The 19,177-nt window shown below is 63.3% G+C and overlaps 1 protein-coding gene across 4 annotated transcripts in view; it reads right to left on the minus strand.

Annotated features, from left to right (window-relative positions):
- Positions 1–12,809: 12,809 nt before the first annotated feature.
- Positions 12,810–19,177, minus strand: part of CPLX2 (complexin 2) — a 68,990-nt gene continuing 62,622 nt past the window's right edge. For all 4 annotated transcript variants that reach the window (XM_054038120.1, XM_054038118.1, XM_054038121.1 and 1 more), the window contains one exon: positions 12,810–16,882. In XM_054038120.1, the coding sequence (XP_053894095.1) occupies positions 16,685–16,882 (198 nt within the window). In that variant the 3' untranslated portion in view covers positions 12,810–16,684. The remainder of the gene's footprint in view (positions 16,883–19,177) is intronic.

Here is a 19,177-nt window from a genome sequence, read left to right on the forward strand (position 1 = left end):
CCGACTGGAGGGGCTGTCACACTCCTGAGCGGCGTGCCCTCCACCTCATTCAGCAGCCCTTGACACGCCTCCTCACGTGGCTTCAGTGGGCAGTTCTGTGCGGGCGGTGCTGGAAATGAGGGGTAGAGCCAGCGCCGGGGGCCTGCGTGGCCCTCTAGCCCCCCGGCAAGTGCTGCATGAACCATGGGTCTAACTGCTCAGTGGCCTCCCATGGATCTCAGAGCACTTCACGGACAGCCAGGGCCTGCTGATCAGAGGTGCTGAGCGGCCAGGCGGGGGCATGCTCCGAACCTGGCCCTGACTCTTACCTCCCCACCCTGAGGTCGGGCAGTGTTCTCCCCTTTCTGGGTGTGGACGCTGGCTCCTGGGTCCATCTCTGTAACTCCCCCATGCCTCTGGCCTGCTCCGTCTGAGCCTCATGCTGGCTGCCCGAGTCTGGGCTGGGCCAAGGCAAACTTGGCCCCTTTCTTCCCCCAGGAATAAACACCCCCTGGGGGAAAGCCTCTTCCCCCACCCCCAAAGGTCAAACCCCAGGCTGTCTGGGTTCCTGGTGCCTTGCGCAGGCCTGTCCTGGTGCAGTGTTTCCACCAGAGGGCACTGTGCCCCCAGCCTCGCTCTCTATGCAGGCTGTCCGCACTGGCGCCGTTGCATGGCTGGGAGCGTGTGCAGCGCCTTTCCCTTTGTCCTTTACAACTTGTGCCAGAGCCGGGAGCACAGGGGCTGTGTACTGCAGGGGGTGGAGACACAGCGATGCTATTGGAAGGCTGACGAGCCAGGGGCCATGGCCCTGTGGTACAGCAGAGGCACTGACCAGGCAGGCACATTCAGGCTTTGGTGGAGCTGTTTAAAACCGGAGTGGCCCCCAACCAGGCCAGGTGCTTTCCAGAGGCATAGCACGACATGGCCCCTGCAGCATCTGAGAGCAAAGCGAGAGCTTAAACTCTCCAGCCCCTCTGGCACCGTCCTGCCCCTGCTCGGAGCTGCTGGGATGTGTGCGCTGCCCTCATTATTGACCATGGCTTTCAGCAGCTCTATTCATAGCACCCAGGGGACCCCCGTGGAACTGGGCAGGGAGTGGGGTGGGGGCATTACTGCAGCTACCCTTGTTCAGGGGCTGGTCCCCTACAGCCTTGCGGCCAGCACCGGAGACTGCCCTCCCAGCTGGCTGAGTGCGGAGCTCTGTCCTGGGTGCGTGGTGCTGACACCCACCGCTGTGGTTCTCTGTGCCAACAGCTACCAGTGGGCAGGAGCTGGGCCACTGGCCAAGGGCCAGCCAAGCAGCACCTCTGGGGGTTGTGTTCTGTTCTTCCAGCCCAGCTCCACGCTACCCCTTCCAGAGCACTTGCCATCTGCAGCCCCCACTCCCTGCTGCTGTCACTTGAACAAGCAGGTGCAGGCGTGCCGGGAGCTCCCAGGCACTTGGCAGCTCGCAGCAGCCTGCTGAAGGCCCTGGGCCTTTCCCTCTAGCAGGGAGCTGCTGCTCTGCCTCTAGGCACCTCCCAGGCCTTGGGGGGTTAAATGCTCCAGCTCCTCGGCTATTATTAGAGCCGAGTGGGGCTGAGGCTGCTCCGAGCGGGTGGAACTGCAGCCCCAGCAGCCCCAGCGAGGAGTGACAGTAGCTGCACCTCTCTGAATGCTAATGGCCCTGAGCCCCGCGTACCCAGCAGCCTCCCTCTGCCTGCCCACCCACGCTGCCCTCAGCAGCAGCGGGCACCTGCTGCCAGCAGTGACAAGTGAGTGGCAGCGCGGTTCCCACAGTTGTCCCTACCCCACCCTGCGTCCTGGAACCAAGCACTGCCTGGTTGTCATGGTTCCCAAGGAAGGTGGCTTGTCTCTGGTCCTCCGCCCGCAAGGAGAATGTGGCTGGGGTGGGCCAGAGTCCAGCAGCCACCGCCGGTGGGGCCTTCTCCCCGGGGCCTTGCAGGCACTATTTGCAGCAGCTACCCCAAAGAAAAGTCGGAAGCTAGTGGGGGCTGCAGGAGCTTGTGCCTGGGGCAGCGAATGCTTGCAGTGCAGGGACAGAGAGGCTGGGACACCCCCCACCTCCCCCGAGCCAGCGCTCCTGCACAGCTCCCACTTGCTCTGCGCGGGAGGGGGAATGTTCCCTGGAGCCTGACAGCCAGGCTGGGTGCTGGGAGGGGCTCCTGTGTGGAGCCCAGCTGGCCCCATCCCCTGGGGTCTCAGACTGGGTCAGCACATCAGTGTTAGAGCACAGGGCGTGGATGGGCAGTCTGGTCAGCCTCATGCCTCCCAACCAGCTGTGGGCGGGTACACGTGGAAAACCGGGCATGATCCTGAGTCGCTCGATTGCTGAGAAAGGGGCTCACCCTCTGCCACTGGTCTCTGCCGGCCAGGGGTGCCCCCAGCCACTTCCCCAAGGGTCACCCCATCAGTCCCTGTGGAGCCATCCCCGCTGCAGTGCCTGGCCCCAGCACGGAATCCATGCCACGCTCAGCCCCCGCCTTGCAGCCTGGCCTGCCCAGCTGCAGTGTCTTTCCCAGTCCCTGCCAGGGGATGCAGGCTGCTGGGAGTGGGGTGAGGCCAGGCAGGCCCCCAGGGGGAACCCCCAGTGTAGGAGCGAGGAGCAGCAGCGCTGGCCACCCTACCACCTCCCCAGGGTTTGGCCCCCGCAGCCCCTCCCTGGGCAGAGCTGCAGTCCCTGTGCACCAGGTCACAGCACCTCTCACTCTGCTTTGGTGCCCATGCTTACAAGATTTGCACGTGCAGGGGGCAGCATGGCCACACCAGCCTGGAACTCCCGGCTCTGAGAAGGAAGGTGCCAGCCAGGAGCATCGCAGTGCAGTCTGCCACTGCTCTCAGGGTAAGTACAAGCCTGAAGAACACAGCTTCCAGCATGCAATGCTCTGTATCTATCCGCAGCCTGGCCACGATACAGGTCTGTAGTCACCCCAGGCCATGCCTCCAGCAGTTGGAATCCGCTAGGCCTTGTCCCAGGCCTGGGGAGCAGCCAACAGCCAGTGCCCGCAGGCCCGGTAATTGCAGTGAGAGCAGGATTGCTGGGCATGGATCCCGGGGGGTCGTGCTTAAAGGCCAGGGGAGCAGGTGAGGAGCTTGCAGCCCTCTGGGACCTCTCTAACAGTTGTTGTTAAACTGACAAAGCCCTGGCTGGGATGATTTAGTTGGGGATTAGTCCTGCTTTGAGCAGGGGGTTGGACTAGATGACCTCCTGAGATCCCTTCCAACCCTGATATTCTATGAAGGGAGCAGGCCCAGAGGTTACAGGAGGGGCATCTGTAAGCCAGGAAACTGGGGGTCTTGTCCTGGCTCTGTGACCTCAAGAGAGTGGCTTTGCTGCTCGGTGTCTCAGTTTCCCCTCGGCCCATTGGATTGAGGGGCCACTGAAGATTCGTACAGTGCTTTGGCTGCCTGGGCTGGAGGGGTGGGGATGGGCACCGCTAGCCAAGTGGCATGCCCGCTGGCTTGTCTTTAGAAGCTGGGCAGGGCTGGATTTGCGTGTGTTGCACCTGGATGCTGTGTCCCTGTGTGGGACATACAGTGCCTGTGCGTGTCACACCCGCCTGTGCCCTTGAGGCCATGTGCAGACCATGGTGTACATGCCCCTGGCACACCTGCTGCAGGGCTGTATGTGCCCCGAGCGCCGTGGGGTGTGTACGTGTGGCCCCCCTGTGGGAATTGTGGGCTCTCCAGCCCATGCGCAGCTCCCAACAGGCCGTTTGACCAGCTAATGAATGCAGCCCATTCCCCCATTGGCACCGGCTGCGGCGCTGAGCCCATCCCCCAGGAGCCTCGTCAAAGCGCTGAGCTCGGGGCACCAGCCCCCTGATGCCTCCCTGTGTCCCTGGCAATGCTCCCTGCGCCGGCCCTTACGGGATGCCGGCTCGTCCCGTTCCCGGGGTGTGAAGCCAGCCCCATAGCACAGAGCTGTGGCCCCTCCGAGCCATGGGAACCACGGAGAGCTGGGCGAGGCGGTGGAGCCTCTGAACGTGGCACTGCGGCTGAAAGCAGCATGGGGAGCGATGCCCGGACCCAGCAAGTCCAGCGCTGGGCTAGGAGCTTGTGGTGCTCTGGGACGGCCCGGGCCAGCGTGCTTCAGAGGCGGCAGGGACAGCGGCACGTGGGGCAGCCACTCGTGTTCCCCGAATGCCAGACATTCCGGTACGTCCGGGAATGCCGTGACCCTGCCCCCCGCCGCCGTGACCCTGCCCTCGCCGCCGTGACTGTGTGCGAGGTCATGCCGTACAGGGGCGTGACATTTTGAAGAGCCCTGCTCCCGCCCCCCCCCCCCCCGCATGATGCAAGGTCACGCCAGCAGGGTAGAGCATTGCACTTTTCAAAATAGTGTCCCCCCACCCCCACCCCATCTGATACTGGACAAAACTACGTCCGGTTTTGGCTCAGTTCCAGCCAGGGCACGAGCCTGGACGAGTGGTCGTAGTGCCGACCAGTGGCCAGAAGTTAGGGTGACAGATGTCCTGATTTTTGGGTCTTTTGCTTATATAGGCTCCTATTACCCCCCCCCCCCCCCCGATTTTTCACACGTGCTGTCTGGTCACCCTACCAGAAGTGGCAGAGGTGTTGGCAGTGTAACCCCTGAGGCCCACCCCCCCATCTGCAAGGGCTGGAGGTGAAACCCCCAGGACGCTGGGACTTTGCTGACCATGGGTGGTGGGGGCCATGGAGGAAAAGGGGGTGTGTGTTAAAAGGACATTTGTCTGTTGGACACCACAAGCTGGGAAACTGAGGCAGAGGACCCTGCCCAGGATACGGAGGGGTGGGTGGGTCCTTCTGAGCCGTTGCTGTGGTGTTTCCCTGCATTGGTGCTGAGTTAGCGCTCGGAGGAGGGTGAGCACCAGGAGGGTGAAGAGCTGTTGGCGCTAGAGGCCAAGTGGGTGGAAAGTGGCCAGGAGGTCAGGCTGGAAATGAGGAGACGGGGTCTAGCCGGCAGAGGGGTGAGGCTCGGGACCAGCCACCCCACAGGAGCAGCGGGGGCCAGAAACCTGTCTGGTTTTCAGTTGGAGCTTGCTGGGTTTCTGAAGGGGCTGGGGTGCCGGGGGGGCCGTGACAGCAGGCTCTGGACGCCGACCCAGTCCTGTGTGCCTACATTCAGGGGCCATTCCCTCAGGGTGCTGCCCACCCTGGGCCTGGGGCAGGAGTTGGCTCCGGGCCTGGCTGGAGGGGGAGTGCCCCGGGGGGTCAGGGAGGGGCTCCGCTGGAGACTTTCCCGGGGTGGAAGTTCTGGCTGGAGCGCTGGGCACCTGTAAAGGCTCCTGCCCGGCAATCGGCCGTGTGGGGTGAGAGCGGCCGGTGGAGCTGCCTCCAGACAGCACGTTAGCCGCGCTGCCAGGCACAGGCAATTACTCGGGCTCCTTATCGCAGCTCCCATCCCGAGGTCACAGCAGCCTATTTAGTGCACTAAAGAGCTTCGTATTGTGCCTGTCAGCCGCGCTGCCAGGCACAGTCAGAGCCACCCTCCCATGCACGGGGGGCTGTCGCTGCACCGCCTCTCCAATGGGCAGGGGATGATACCCCCAAAGCGAGGGAGATAAAGAGAGTCACGGGGGGGGGGGGGGGAGGGGGAACGAGCTGCTGTGCTCCTGCAGGGACGGGAGCGAATGCTGCAAAGCCTGGCCCCCCCCTCCCCGGCACTGCAAAGCCTGGCCCCCGCCCCCCACGGCACTGCAAAGCCTGGCCCCCGTGGCGTGGGACCCTCAGGCGCACCGTGGCCTGGCCCCCGGCACTGCAAAGCCTGGCCCCCCCCCCTCCCCGGCACTGCAAAGCCTGCCCCCCGTCCCCCCCGGCACTGCAAAGCCTGGCCCCCGTGGCGTGGGACCCTCGGGCGCACCGTGGCCTGGCCCCCGGCACTGCAAAGCCTGGCCCCCCCTCCCCGGCACTGCAAAGCCTGGCCCCCGTCCCCCCTGGCACTGCAAAGCCTAGCCCCCGTGGCGTGGGATGCTCGGCGCACCGTGGCGTGGCCCCCGTGGCGTGGGACGCTCAGCGCACTGTGGCCTGGCCCCCGGCACTGCAAAGCCTGGCCCCCATGGCATGGGATGCTCGGCGCACCGTGGCGTGGGACCCTCGGGCGCACTGTGGACTGGCCCCCGGCACTGCAAAGCCTGGCCCCCGTGGCGTGGGATGCTCAGCGCACCGTGGCCTGGCCCCCGTGGCGTGGGATGCTCAGCGCACCGTGGCGTGGGACCCTCGGGCGCACCGTGGCCTGGCCCCCGGCACTGCAAAGCCTGGCCCCTGTGGCGTGGGACGCTTGGGTGCACCATGGCCTGGCCCACGTGGCGTGGGACGCTTGGGTGCACCATGGCCTGGCCCACGTGGCGTGGGACACTCAGGTGCACCATGGCCTGGCCCCGTGGCGTGGGCCCCTCGGGCACACCGTGGCCTGGCTTTGGCACTCACCTGTGCACGCTGCCCCAGATGTGCACTCGAGCCGCAGCTGCACATGGCTTTACTGCGAGCCCTCAGCTGAGGACAGCGGTGCTGGGCGCAGCCTCCCCTCTGCAGAGGCCTCCGCCTCTCTTGGAGAGGAGACCGAGGGTGGCTCAGCCACCGAACCATCTGTGTGGGTGCTGGGAGGAGGTGATGGGGAAATTCCCAGAGGGGTCCCCCCAAGATCCACAGGGTGAGGACCAGGATTTGTCCCTGCTTTCCCCTGCGCCAGGCCCCGTGCCCTGGTGGCGTTTGGTGCAGTTTCTCCCCAAGGGGCTGGCGAGGCAGGGCCTGAGCTGAGCTGTGCCCAGAGGCTGGCAGACAGGCCAGGCGTGAGCCCCAGCGAACGCCCCCAGGGCACAGGGCTGCATGGCAGGTGCAGAGCCAGCTCCGTGCTTGTCTGCAGTCTCTGCACGGGGGGGAGGGGAGCAGGCGCAGGGAGGGGCCAGGCGAGTGCACGTCCCTGGCCGTTCGATGGAGACCTTGCGGGCTGGATCTCTATCATATTCCCAGCTGGATATTTTCTTCCGACAAATGGCTTTTCTGGGTGATCGCTCTGCTATTACCGCATGGATTTTGGCTGGCAGTCAAGCCGAGCGCTGCAGCGAAAGGAGGGCAGATCAACGGGAGGTCTCAGGCCAGCTCACAGGCTGAGAAGCCCATTAGAGGCTGGCAGTGCTCCGGGAGCGGGGAACATGCTCCCCTCCCCTCCAGCACCCTGCAGCTGGGGCTCCGGGAAGGGGCAGGGGCCCGAATTCCCTGCACTCACAGATGGGGGCCTGCTTGGTGGGGGGGAGGTTTGGGAGTGTCCCTAGTCTCACCCTCACCCCCTCCTTCCAGCGACAGGCCAGAAAGCCCCACGCCTGCCCGCCGCCCCCCTGGAGCCCAGGCGAGCATGTGGCAGCAGGCTGGTTGGACTCGGGCGTCTCTCTACCCGGGGGCTGGGCTGAGGCTGCCTCTCTGGACCCCTCCACAGCCCAGCCGCTCCTCAGTAGGGCAGAGGGAGCGTGAGCTCATAGGCCCCATCCTGGAGGTCGTTTGGGACTGGCCAGGCCAAAGCCCTGGGGGCCAGGCCCATCCTGCCCCAGGGCAGAGGTCACGGCTAGCTCCCATTTCTCTGCCACTCTAGGACGGGATGGTCCTGCTCGGTTTCTGCTCTTGCCTTCCCCCGTGCACCGTGGGCTCGACCGACTCTCTGCAGTCACCCGCCCGCCTGGGGGACTTGGGAACCTGCCATTTTAATTTTCTTATCATTTTGACAGATAAAATCACAGTCTTTGTTTTAATCGGTATTGGTTTTAAATGTTCACAGTTGTGGGAAATCATGGGCAGGGATGCCGGGGGAGGGGCCATGGCCCTCCCACTTTTGAAAGTGGATGGGCCCAGCCTGGCCACTTTTTGCCAGGGACTTGGCCCCCTGCCCCTCCTCTTCCCCTGAGGCCCCGCTCCCTGGCCAGGGCATTAGCTGGAGTCCGGCCCAGGTAAGAGCCATGCAGGCCGTTGTGGGGAGCCGTGGACCTTCCACCTGCCCTGCACGGGGGGCCCAAGGGGTGGGGACATGGGCCGGGGGCTGCTTTTGACCCCATCCCGGCTGGTGGAGGGTCCACAGCTCCCGGCCTGACTCTGGCTTCCGGCTTGGCTTGGGGGCAGGGCCTTGGGGGAAGAGGAGGGGCAGAGGTGGAGCCACAGAGGGGGCGGGGCCCTGTGACCCCCCCTCCCCACACACACTATTAGGATGAAGCCGTCACCCCTGATTATAGGGGGAGGTCAGACAATGGGGGGGGATCAGACAATAATTATTAAATGACAATAGATGTTGAGATCCCAAAAGTGAACGCTTTATAGCACTTGAAACACAAATCGTCAACATCACGTGTCAGAACATGCCAAGTAAATCTCCTTAACGCCGACGTTCTCAGGCTGGGTCTGATGCCCGCTGCCTCGCTGCACATTTCATTGTTAGCGATGGAAAGATTTGTTCCTTGCTTTGTGTGCACGTGGGGAAATTGCCGTTCACCGACATTTACCACCAAAAACCGAACCCTTCTGAGCCTGGCGATGGGCCAGAGACACGCGCGTGTGACATGCTTCACAGCCCTGGATTAGAGCAAATGTCATTAAATGAGCGCCTTAGCCCTTGGCTGCTCCGGGAATGGGGCCCGAGTAGCTGGTTAATTGGTGCTAGCGGAGCTCCAGACTAATGCTAATGGACAGGAGCATCCCCCTGGGCCCTGCAGAGCTGGAAGGGGGCCGCTCGGCGTGACGTTAAGGGCTGGACCAGCGTGGGATCCAGAGAACGGCCTCTCCTGTCGCTGCTGCATGGCAGCCCATCCCCCGGGCAGGGAGCCCTTCGCCCGCCACTGAAATGCTGCCACTTCTGGGAGCTGCGTCTGCTCTGTAACACCGCACCGCTGCAGCCGGCGCAGGAGCTGGAGCTGCCCAGGGAGCAGGGGGCGGAGGGGGGCTGGGTGTAGGCAGACCAGCGGGCTCTGCCCCAGGTGGGCAGACACAGAGCAGCGCCCGCCCCGGGGCCCAGCGGACAGAGGGAGCCCTGGAATGGCATGCTGAAGCGAGGGGTGCGGCTGTGGCTCGCTCCAGGCACCCAAGGGTGCTCTGTGGCTAGCTCTGCCGGGCTCTGATGTTAATTGCATTAGGTGAAGGACTAAGTCCTTCAGCCTGGAGAGCTACCATTATCCCTGCCCCCATCTAATTGCCACCTTGGGCTCGCTCACCTTCTCAGCACTCAGCGGCCATTGTCTCCGGCTGATGGGCAGCCAAGCGCTAAGGCGGGATGTCTCCTCCGGATCCTGGAGCAAAGGGCCTGGCTGTCTGGGGTCTACCCCTGTGAGGAGCACTTGCTTGGCTCCAACCCTGGCCCTGAGTGGGGTTTGGGGGACGCTTCATGCCTGTGGTGGCTCCAGGTCTCTCAGTGTCTGGCCAGGCTGGGCTGTGATGCTGCCAGGAAAACCTGGGGCTCCCCCAAGCTCTGCGCTGCAAACAACCCAACTGGGGCCAGTCTGACAGTGCAGACAAGACCATGAGAACAGCCCCATGGGGTCAGCCCAATGGGCCGTCCAGCCCTGTGTCCTGTTTGCCGCCAGCGGCCAGTGCCAGGTGCCCCAGAGGGAGGGAACAGAACAGGGCGATTATCAAGTGATCCGTCCCCTGACCTCTGGTCCAAGTTTCTGGCAGTCAGAGGCTTAGGGAAACCTGGAGCATGGGGTTATGTCCCTGCCCATCCTGGCTAACAGCCACTGATGGACCTGTCCTCCAGGAACTTACCTAGTTCTTCTTTAAACCCAGTTATACTTTTGGTCTTCACAACATCCCCTGGCAACAAGTTCCACAGGTTGACTCTGTGTTGTGTGAAGAAATACTTCCTTTTGTTTGCTTTAAACCTGCTGCCTGTTAATTTCATTCCGTGATCCCTCGTTCTTATGTTATGAGAAGGAGTAAAGAACACTTCCTTATTCACTTTCTCCACACCAGTCATGATTTTATAGACCTCTATCATATCCCCCCTTAGTCGTCTCTTTTCCAAGCTGAACAGTCCCAGTCTTATTCATCTCTCCTCATGCGGAAGTCGTTCCATACCCCTAATCATTTTTGTTGCCCTTCTCTGCAGCTTTTCCAATTCTAATGTATCTTTTTTTAGCTGGGGCAATGAGAACTGCATGCAGTATTCCAGGGGTGGGCGTACCATGGATTCACATTGTGACAGAATGATATTTTCTGTCTTATTATCTATCCCTTTTCAAATGGTTCCTAATACTGTTTGCTTTTTTGACTGCCACTGCACATTGAGTGAATGTTTTCAGAGAACTATCCACAGTGATGCCAAGGTCTCTGTCTTGAGTGGTAACAGTCACTTTAGACCCCATCATTTTATATGTATAGATGTGATTATGCTTTCCAAAGTGCATTACTTTGCATAGATCAACACTGAATTTCATCTGCTGTTTTGTTGCCCAGTCCCCCAGTTTTGTGAGATCCTTTTGTAGCTCTTCGCAGTCTGCTTTGGACTTAACTATCTTGAGTAATTTTTGTATCATCTGCAAACTTTGCCACCTCCCTGTTTGCCCCTTTTTCCAGCTCATTTATGAATACATTGAACAGCACTGGTCCCAATACAGACCCTCAGGGGACCTCTCCACTATGAGAAAGGGGGAAGGCCAGCCCCAGCCTTCTCCATCCTCCGGGGGGCAAGTGGGCACAGTGCTGGGAGGTGGCACCTGCTCACAGGGCGCACCCCTCCGCTGGTCAGTTTGCAGGTGGGTGATGTGACGCCCAGGGGGAGGTGCTGGCAGAGCGAAAGATGCTGAAGGGAGCTGCTAGCCTGGGAGCTCCGTTACAATCCTGGAGTCAGGCTGGTATGCTCATGGGGCCCCGTGCAGAACGTCGGGGTCTGGAGTGACAGGGTTTTAGTGAGGCGCTAGTGCTGTCCCCGGCCGGCTGCAGTCCAGGAGGCACAGACATGCAGGTGCCGTTGGATGCAGGGCCGCAGCGGGGCCCCCCGACGTCCTGCTCCCACACAGCTTCCCGTGCAGGGTGAGCCCGGCAGTGGCTTGCAGGGATGGAGAATGCCAGGAGCAGCTTGCTGCAGGCCGGGGCTGAGCGCGGGCAGGTTGTGCTCCGCTTGGCCAAGTTCACTGAGCCGAGCAGCCCAGGACGCTGGGAACCATCTGCTCTCGAAGAGCCTGAGGGTGCAGCAGGTCGCAGCAGGTCGCAGCTCCTGGGCAGAGCTACCAGCCCCACCGCGCTGCTTGGCACAGCAGAGCAAGTACGAATGGGGGACTGTGCTGGTGCGGGGTGGGGACAAGGGGGAATCCCCTGGGACCGGCCTCAGAGGCTCTGTCTACACTGCAGCTGGCACGGCTTGGGCCTGAGGCCGAGCTCTGGGACTCTGCGCTGGGGGCGGGTACCAGAGCGTGGGCTTCAGCGTAGCCCAAATGGCCACACAGCAATTTTTAGCCCCATGAGCCTGAGTCAGTTGACCTGGGCCAGCTGCAGCCGAGCAGAGGCTTTTGTTCCAGTGCAGGCGTCCCGCTGTGGTGGGCTCTGACCCCCTGAGGTGGGTGGTCCCGTGGGGCAGAGGCATCCCAAAGGGCAGGGCCACGAATGCTGGAAAAACAAAAGCCTCCCCCAGAGTTGCCTGTGAAATTTGGCGTGCAGGAGCCCATGCACGCGTAGCTGGCAGCAATGCTGCGGGCACTGGGAGTTAGGGGCAGTGACCCGAGGCCAGCTGACGTCCACCTGAGCAGCCGTGCACCTGCTGGTGTGTGCAGAGTGCTCGGGGCAGGGCTGTAACCGTAGTTAGGTGCCTAAAGATGCAGCTGCTGGGATTTTCCTAAGTGCTGAACTTCCAATGGAAACTCCGCCAGCCCCTCTCCTCTCCCTCCCCTGCCCCCTCTTTCCCCCACGGGGAGTCGGGCGCCTGGGTATAGTTTTCAGAGGGGCCTAGCCCCTAGCTGCATTTTTTGCTACCTTTAAGAAGGCAATTTGCATGTGCCGGCAGGTTCATGGCCCCATCACCTGGATCACACACCCAGCTCGGGCATTAGCTAGCCAACTGCACCGCTAGGCACCTAAACACCTTTAGCAATCTGGCCCCTTGTGCCTAGCTGGGGCCATTCACTGCAGGGGCTGCTTTTCCAGGCTCCAGGCCTAGCAGCGGTGATTTGCTCCTCACGCGCCAGGCCAGAGTCGCTCTGTATTGCAGATGGAGACAGGGAGGCCAAAGGTGACTTGCTCAAGGTCACGGGGGAGGCGTTTTCAGAGCCTGGAGCACAGGTCCGGGTCCCTGGCTGCCTGCCCTGTGTGCAGGCCAATAGCTCCCAGCTCTAACCACCGCAGTTTACAGGACCTGTGCCTGCATGTGCCACCAGCTGGTCAGCATATGGGTGCGCTGCAGGGCCTGGCGGGCAGCTGTCCCAGAGCCCTGGGCAGCGGTGCCAACGCCCCAGCCACGTCCCCAGACTGTCAGCTTATGCCAGGAGAGAGCAGCTCTTTCTCCCCGGCCAGCCCCTGCCTCACTGTCTCAGTCCCTCCCTAGGTGGAGCCCTGTGATGAGAGTGCCAGGCCTCAGCCACCACCTGCCTCAGCCCTGTAGTCGGCCCTTTGGCCCCCACCCCCAATCCTGCCCATGCTGGAGCTGGTCAGGCTGGAGTCCCCCAGCTCTGCTTTGCTCCCTGTCCTGCTACCCTACCTTGCCCAGCCTTGTGGCCCCTTCGGCCAGGCAGCTCCCATCCGGGTCCAGGGGAGAATGCTGGGAGCCCTTGGTGCCCCCGGCAGTGGAGGTGCTGGCCGTACTGAGCTGTGCTGGGCCTGTGTGTGTGTGTGGGGGGGCTGTCCCAGCTTGGGGCCGCAGCGCACTTGGAGCGGACGCAGGGCAATGTACAAATTTCTTTATTTTATTATTTCTTCGAAGACTAGTTGGAGTGGGATGGTCACCACATGGCTGGCGAGGGACCCCTGCCTGGGCCGGCCCCTGTCCCAGGAGCACTTCTCAGGGGGGTGCGAGCAGGGAACAGCTGGGGCCCTTCTGTGCCCCATGAGTTTCTGCTGAGAAGCTGGCGGCGGAGGGGGGTTGGTGGATGAAGAGGGGGTGTATTCTGGGGGGGGGTCACTGCAGGGTCGCACATCCATCAGCTGAAGGAGCCCTCCTCCCTGGTGCTCTGCATGCAGTGTGCTCCCCGGAGCCCTCCCCAGCTGGTGGGGCCTGTCCCCCCCTTATGTCAGATGAGCTGGGTTCTGGGGCGCGCTGGGCAGCACCATCAGGGCAATGCTGTGGCTGTGGAAGCCCAGGGAGCTGGACGGGGAAGAATGGCTCAAGCAGTGATGGGCTAGTGTGCAGGGCTTTACCTTCCCCACGAAGAGCACGTGCAACGGGCTCAGCCACAGGGCTGGTCTCGCTGCTAGCAGACGAGAGCCGGAGCCGCCCTGGGCAGGGCAGCTCCTGGGGACGCACGTGGCTAGCTGGGGTATTGGGGTTGCTCTGCTGGCCGTCAGGCCCCAGGGCACGCCCTGCACCCGGCCAATGAGCAGGAACACAAGCAAAGCGTGCGCATGCATACAGCCACCCAGTCACCCAGCCAGCCGGGCACACACACGCACACACGGTGTCACACCGACACATGCCTACTGCAAACAGCACGCGGTATGGGCCGCATGCATGCAATAATGCGCCAAGACGACCCTATTTGTACACACATTCGCACCTGCACTCAAAGCCACAAACACACTCACACACCCAAGATTGGCGCTTCTCTCCTGTCCGTTTCCAGGTGGGGAGGAAAAGCCTGTGACAAGACTCGAGCCCCTTTGAAACGCCCTAGTGGCACAACCAGGAGAAACCCCGCTGCTGTGTCCTTTGGGGAGCGGGGGGTCCTCACGTACCCACCCTAGACGAAGGGACTTGGCCTTTGGCGCACACACCGGTGAGCTGCTGGCCGGCTCCATCTCACCAAGCCGTGAAGAGCAGCTGCGTAGGCCAGCAGGACCCCAGGGGCAGGCAGACGCGCTGCCAGCTCCAGCCCCCCTCCTCTGCAGAGGGTCGCAGACCTCTCGGTCTAGTGGTAAAAGTATAAACCAAACGCAGGCCACCCCGGGGGGAGCCGGGTCTGGCTTATCAGCCCTTTGCCCCATGGTAGAGTTTGTGTTTATTGCAGTTTGCAGACATCAGCCATTCAGCCATGGAGCGTCAGCCAATGGAAGCACGTGAAATGAGCTGGGGGGGGGCCCTGGGCAGCGCAGCAGGTGACCCCCACCCTCCCTCCTTGCAGGCATGCGGGGAAAACACAATGCACAGAGCTTCGCTGCACAACGCGTGATGGGCAGGCCCATCACACGACATGGGGGGGGGGAAGGTCCTGGGACCACATGGTCACTGCAGCCCCACCCCCTCCCAGTTCACTTTGTTTACACAGAGATGTCACCCCCCTGCCTGACCTCAGGCCCCCGGCCCAATTGTCCCCCCGTTCCCCTGCTCTTGTCAGCCCTGGATGCCATCGCCCCACGCAGTGCCCGCCCCTCCTAGTCCTGGACCCCTGGCCACCCCACGTTACCCTGCCTGGCACTGGGGTCCCCTGGGCCATGTGGTGACCATCTGGTGCAGTGACTAGCAGACAGGATGAGAGGGTTGGGGTGTTTACCCTGTTACACAAACACTAATGCAGAAACACACACGGGCCAACGGGGTGGCCTGAGACGTGGACGTTGGGGGGTCGGGGGGATCCCGCCTGGGTCTGCTCCTCTGCACAGGCGCGGAGCGTGGCGGTGCGGCTCGCTGGAGTGCGTTGAAGTATTGCAGTCTAACTGATATGGCTTTAACTATCAGAGAAGGACACAGATGCGGAGGGAGACTTCGTGGCTTCTCTCAAACTCAACCCGCACGCAAAAACAAACCCCCTGGAAAACGGGAACCCTGGGATGCAATCGGGACCCTCCCCCAAGCAAAGAAACCCCTCAGGGAAACAGGAGACAAGCCTCGGGCCTCTGAACCCGCCTCGGGGGACAATCCACCCTCTCCTCAACAGGGCAGGAGGGGAGCCAGCACTTCGGGGGGGCGGGCAGCTCTCAGCCACCTCGTTCTGCCTGGCGGGGGCTGGGTCTGCAGTGGAGGGACGAGCCAGGGCAGCTTTTCAGGGGTGTTGGTGGGGGAGGCTCCCTGGAGCCATGCAGGGGAGGAGCGGGGCCCAGAGATACCAGCTGAGCGCTGCATAAGGACGGGTTCCTCCTGCCAGGGCTCGGGGGGTGTCAGCGGGCACGGATGCCTGAGGGTGGCTGGGGAAGGGCTTTGGTGCCCAGATACCACAGCGATGGGCATAGCAGGAATGTGGGCGAGCGTCAGGGTGGGAAGTGGGCTGAGCGGGACCCCCCCACCCCCAGCGGCCCTGCCATAATGGGAATCACTCAGTAGGGGGCGCCAGGAGGGCTAAGTGCTGGGTCCGCCCTCTGGGCTCAGGCCCCACGTTAAACCCCTCTGGCAACGTGCCAGGATCGTCCCCAGACCCAGACCTCCCCCCACCCGCCGTGCAGCAGGGCTGGGAGGGGAGGTGGGAAGCCCCCGTTCCTTGGGCCCAGCTCTGCCCCTTGTTTTTTTATAAAGCTCCTCCCCAACCGTTTGCCCTAATGGGCAGGGGCCTGACTATGGCAAAGGGTGCCCGGCTTGCCCCCCCAAGGGCCGAGCTCGGCCAGGGATGCCCCCCCGCCCCCGGCTGGGCTGTGCAGGGGACAGGGATGGCTGGGGTTGTGCCCGGGCCCATGGAGGGGTTGGGGGCACAGGGGTGAGGAAGGCTTTGTCTTTCCTTCCAGCCGCCCCTAGCCCCCCCAAGTTCCCCGCTGCCCCGGGCAGGGCTATCTGGGGAGTCCACGCGTCCCTCTGTGTCCTGCAGCCCCTGCTCCAGGCCCATCTCCGGGGCTTGCTGTGCAGGTGAGGGGCAGCGTGTGGCCGCCCAGCACCAGCGGAGGGGCCGGACCCAGCAGCCCCTTCCCGAAGCCCAAACAAAAGGCAACAGAAATGGGCAGTGCACTGGGGGGCAGAGCCGTGGGTCGGCGCCGCTGGGAGCCAGCCCGGTAGCCCACCATGTCCCCTCTGTGCCAGCCCCTGGAACCTGGCCCGGCAGGACACCTACGCCCGCCAGCTGGAGAGCGTGGGCTGCTCCGTGGGCTGCTTCCAGGCAGTGTCAGGAGGCATGGGGGGCACAGCCCCCAGCCTGCGGGTGCTCTCCTGCTGCCCGCACGTCCCTAACCCCTGGCAGCAGGCACACAGCGTGGGACTGAGGAATGTCTGAAGTTAGTGAAGGGCAGGGAGGGGGCATGGAGAGCGGGCAGAGCCCTGCCTTTCCCTGCCGTCTGCCCCACCCTCCGCCCGACGTGAGGTTACTGCAGTGAATTTGGTCCCAGTTCGCCCCCCACGGCCGGGGGGATGTGCCAAGCAGCTGGCCGGCACTTTGGCACAACAGAACTCCGACTCCGTACGGCTGAGGGGCGAGGGAGGAAGGGGGAGCCCGGGGCTCCTGGCAGTGCCCGGCCTGGGGCTCCGGCTGCCCGGAGCTCAGCAGGCGGGGGGTGGTTTTTGGTCTGGTTGCCTCGTCCGCCCCACTGGAGCAGCGAGGGGTTCTGGGCACAGGGGACACATCTGGGATCTTCCCTTCGAAACTGAGTTGGAACAAAAATCAAATGAAATAAAAGAAATGAACCCCCCCCCCCAGCCCAGTGCGCCCCGGTGTGTAGGGGCGGGCCCGGGGGGGGCGGCCCGGGGCTGTTACTTCTTGAACATGTCCTGGAGGGGCCCGGGCAGGTACTTGAGCACCGTGTCCAGGATGCTTTCCTCCTCCTCGTCGTCGTCGTCCCCGCAGCCCGCCGGGATGGCTTTCTTGGGGCGCGTCAGGCTGCCCTCGCACGGCTGCTCCATCGCCGCCTTCTCCTCCGCCTCCTTCTCCTCTTTCTTCTTCAGGCCGTACTGAAGGGGGAGAGACAGACCGGGCCTCTGAGCGCCTGGGGGGGCAGCACATGGGGAACAGGCTGCGGGGGCCCCTCTCCTCTGGGGCCAGGCCTGCAGCCACTGGCCTGCCCCAGCCTGTGCCGTGCTGTGAGCGCCCGCACACCTCTCTGCGGGGTGTAAACATGCCAGCCCAGCCGAGACCCGTCCATTGCTGACACCCTCCGCCAGCCCCTCACTGGGAGCCCATAGCGGGTAACGGACAGAGCCTAGCACAGCAAGGGGGCTGGCACTGCCCCGGAGCCAGCCTTGGGCACGTGTCTGGCCAGGCCCACGTTCCTTCACCACCCAGCCAACTCCCCTGCCTGCCTCTCCGGGGCAGACTGGGGGATGCGCTTTGGTCTGTCATGGTTCTAATGGCGTCTAGGTGCTACTGTCTCCAGCCCGTGAGCAGCGGTGCCCAGAACAGCCTGCCCGGCTCACAGCCACTCGTCCTCTCCTCATTTTCAACACGCAGGCGAGCCCGGGGCAGACGGCCAGGCCCAGCTTGCAAAGCGACCAGGCTCCCCGTCCCCAGCACCAGCACTCGCTGCCCTGGGGTGCCTCCGGCCACGCAAAGGCACGGCGCAGCTCGCATGGCTAAAGGAGTAACCGGCTGGCGGAGCCCCACCTGCCTGGGGCCCACAGGCCCCGCTGCCTGAAATCTTCTGTTCCCATCTGTCTCGGCTCACAGGATATTGGCGGCGTCTGTGATTAGAGTCGGGCTTCCCCAGCGCCTGGGTCGAGGCAGCGCCTGGCGCGATGCGGCCGCGTTATCTGCTCCTCGGCGGGTTATTAAAGATGGCAGATAGGGCGAGACAACGCCAGGCTGTCAGGCGGCTGCATGGGGCCCCCCCAGCCCACCCCTATTCCAAGCTAATCCCCTGCTGCGGCAGCAGGAGGAGCACGTAGCTGGGGGGCGGGGCGGGGGGGGCGCAGTGTCAGAGATGTTGCGAAGCGGGACAATCTCTGGGGCAGCTTTTCTCCCAGCCAGGCCTTGCTGCCGCTCATGGTGTCGCCAGTGAGAAAGGGGCCAAGCCTCGGTTGTGTCCCAATCCAGGCTCCAAGGCAGCAGTGCCCGGGCTCCTGCTCCACGGGGCTCGCCGGGCCGGGCTGGGGAGGAGGGGGGGGCTCTGTGAGAGCGAGTGTGTATCTGTGTGTCACAGACACTGCCGCTCCGGGAGTGAGAACATGGGGGGGGCACTGTGGGGGTGCGTAGGGAGGGGTGTGCGAGACCCTGGATGTGCCAAGGGGGAGGTGTGCTGGAAGGGGCCCCACTCCGTGCAGAGGAGGGCAGGGGGCGTTACACCAGGGCGGATGCCCAGGGCTCACGTGCAATCTGCCTGGCTGTCATTAATTTCCCAGCGTTTCACTGTCAACAGTTGCCGGCCGCTCGGGTGACACGTCTTGGGCCAGGGACCCCACGGGCCCGGGTCTGACAGGCTGTCGGACGGCAGAGCCCCAGCTCCGCCCTGCTCCCCACAGAGGGCTCGGCAAGCGCCTTCCCCGCCATGCAAAGCCCCAGGCGGAGAACAGGCCCAGGGAGGTCAGGGACTCACTTCTCCCAGCCCAGCCCCCTCGGGGGCGAGATGGGAATGTGTCTCCATGGCCCAGGCTGTCCTGCCCCTCTCTGCTCAGGCTGCCTCTTAGTGCCAATGGGATGTGGCGCTTTGGTGAGGGGGAGCCTGTCCTACTACAGACCGGGCTGAGACCCACCAAGCTCATTGCATACATGGCCCACCCAGGGGAGTAACACGCCCTGCCCACCTGGGGCAGGTTGGAACCTGCAGCATAGAGGGGAAATGACCCATTTGGCCTCCCCCTGCCCCCGAGTCCCCAGCCTCCTCCCCTTCCTGACTCCCAGGAAGCGGAGCTGGGCAGAGCTCCCCCCGCCCAGAGCAATGCTGGAGAACGTGCGGCTTGTCACCAGTGCAGCTGAGGGGCAAATCTCTCTAGCAGGTCACCTACAATCTGCCCTGGCTGCAGCCAGCCCCTGAGAATCCATGCGAGAATCCCTAGGCCTGGGCATTGGCCATGGCACAGAAACCCCAGCCCTAAACCCGGGCAGTGCGCCTGGCACAGGGATCCGTGGCAGCGAGCTCAGCACACTGGCGAAGAGACGAGCCGGGATCAGGGAGTCAGCGATCCAGCGCACAGAACTCTGCAGCCCGCGGCCTCCCCGACGCAGTGTGGGCAGGACACACCGTCTCCTTTATTCGTTAAAGGTGGACGTCGCCACCCTCGGGACGCAGAGGGAGCTACGCAGTCAGGTGAAAT

This window comes from Malaclemys terrapin, chromosome 8, assembly GCF_027887155.1.
Source record: "Malaclemys terrapin pileata isolate rMalTer1 chromosome 8, rMalTer1.hap1, whole genome shotgun sequence".
Lineage (NCBI taxonomy): Eukaryota > Metazoa > Chordata > Testudines > Emydidae > Malaclemys > Malaclemys terrapin.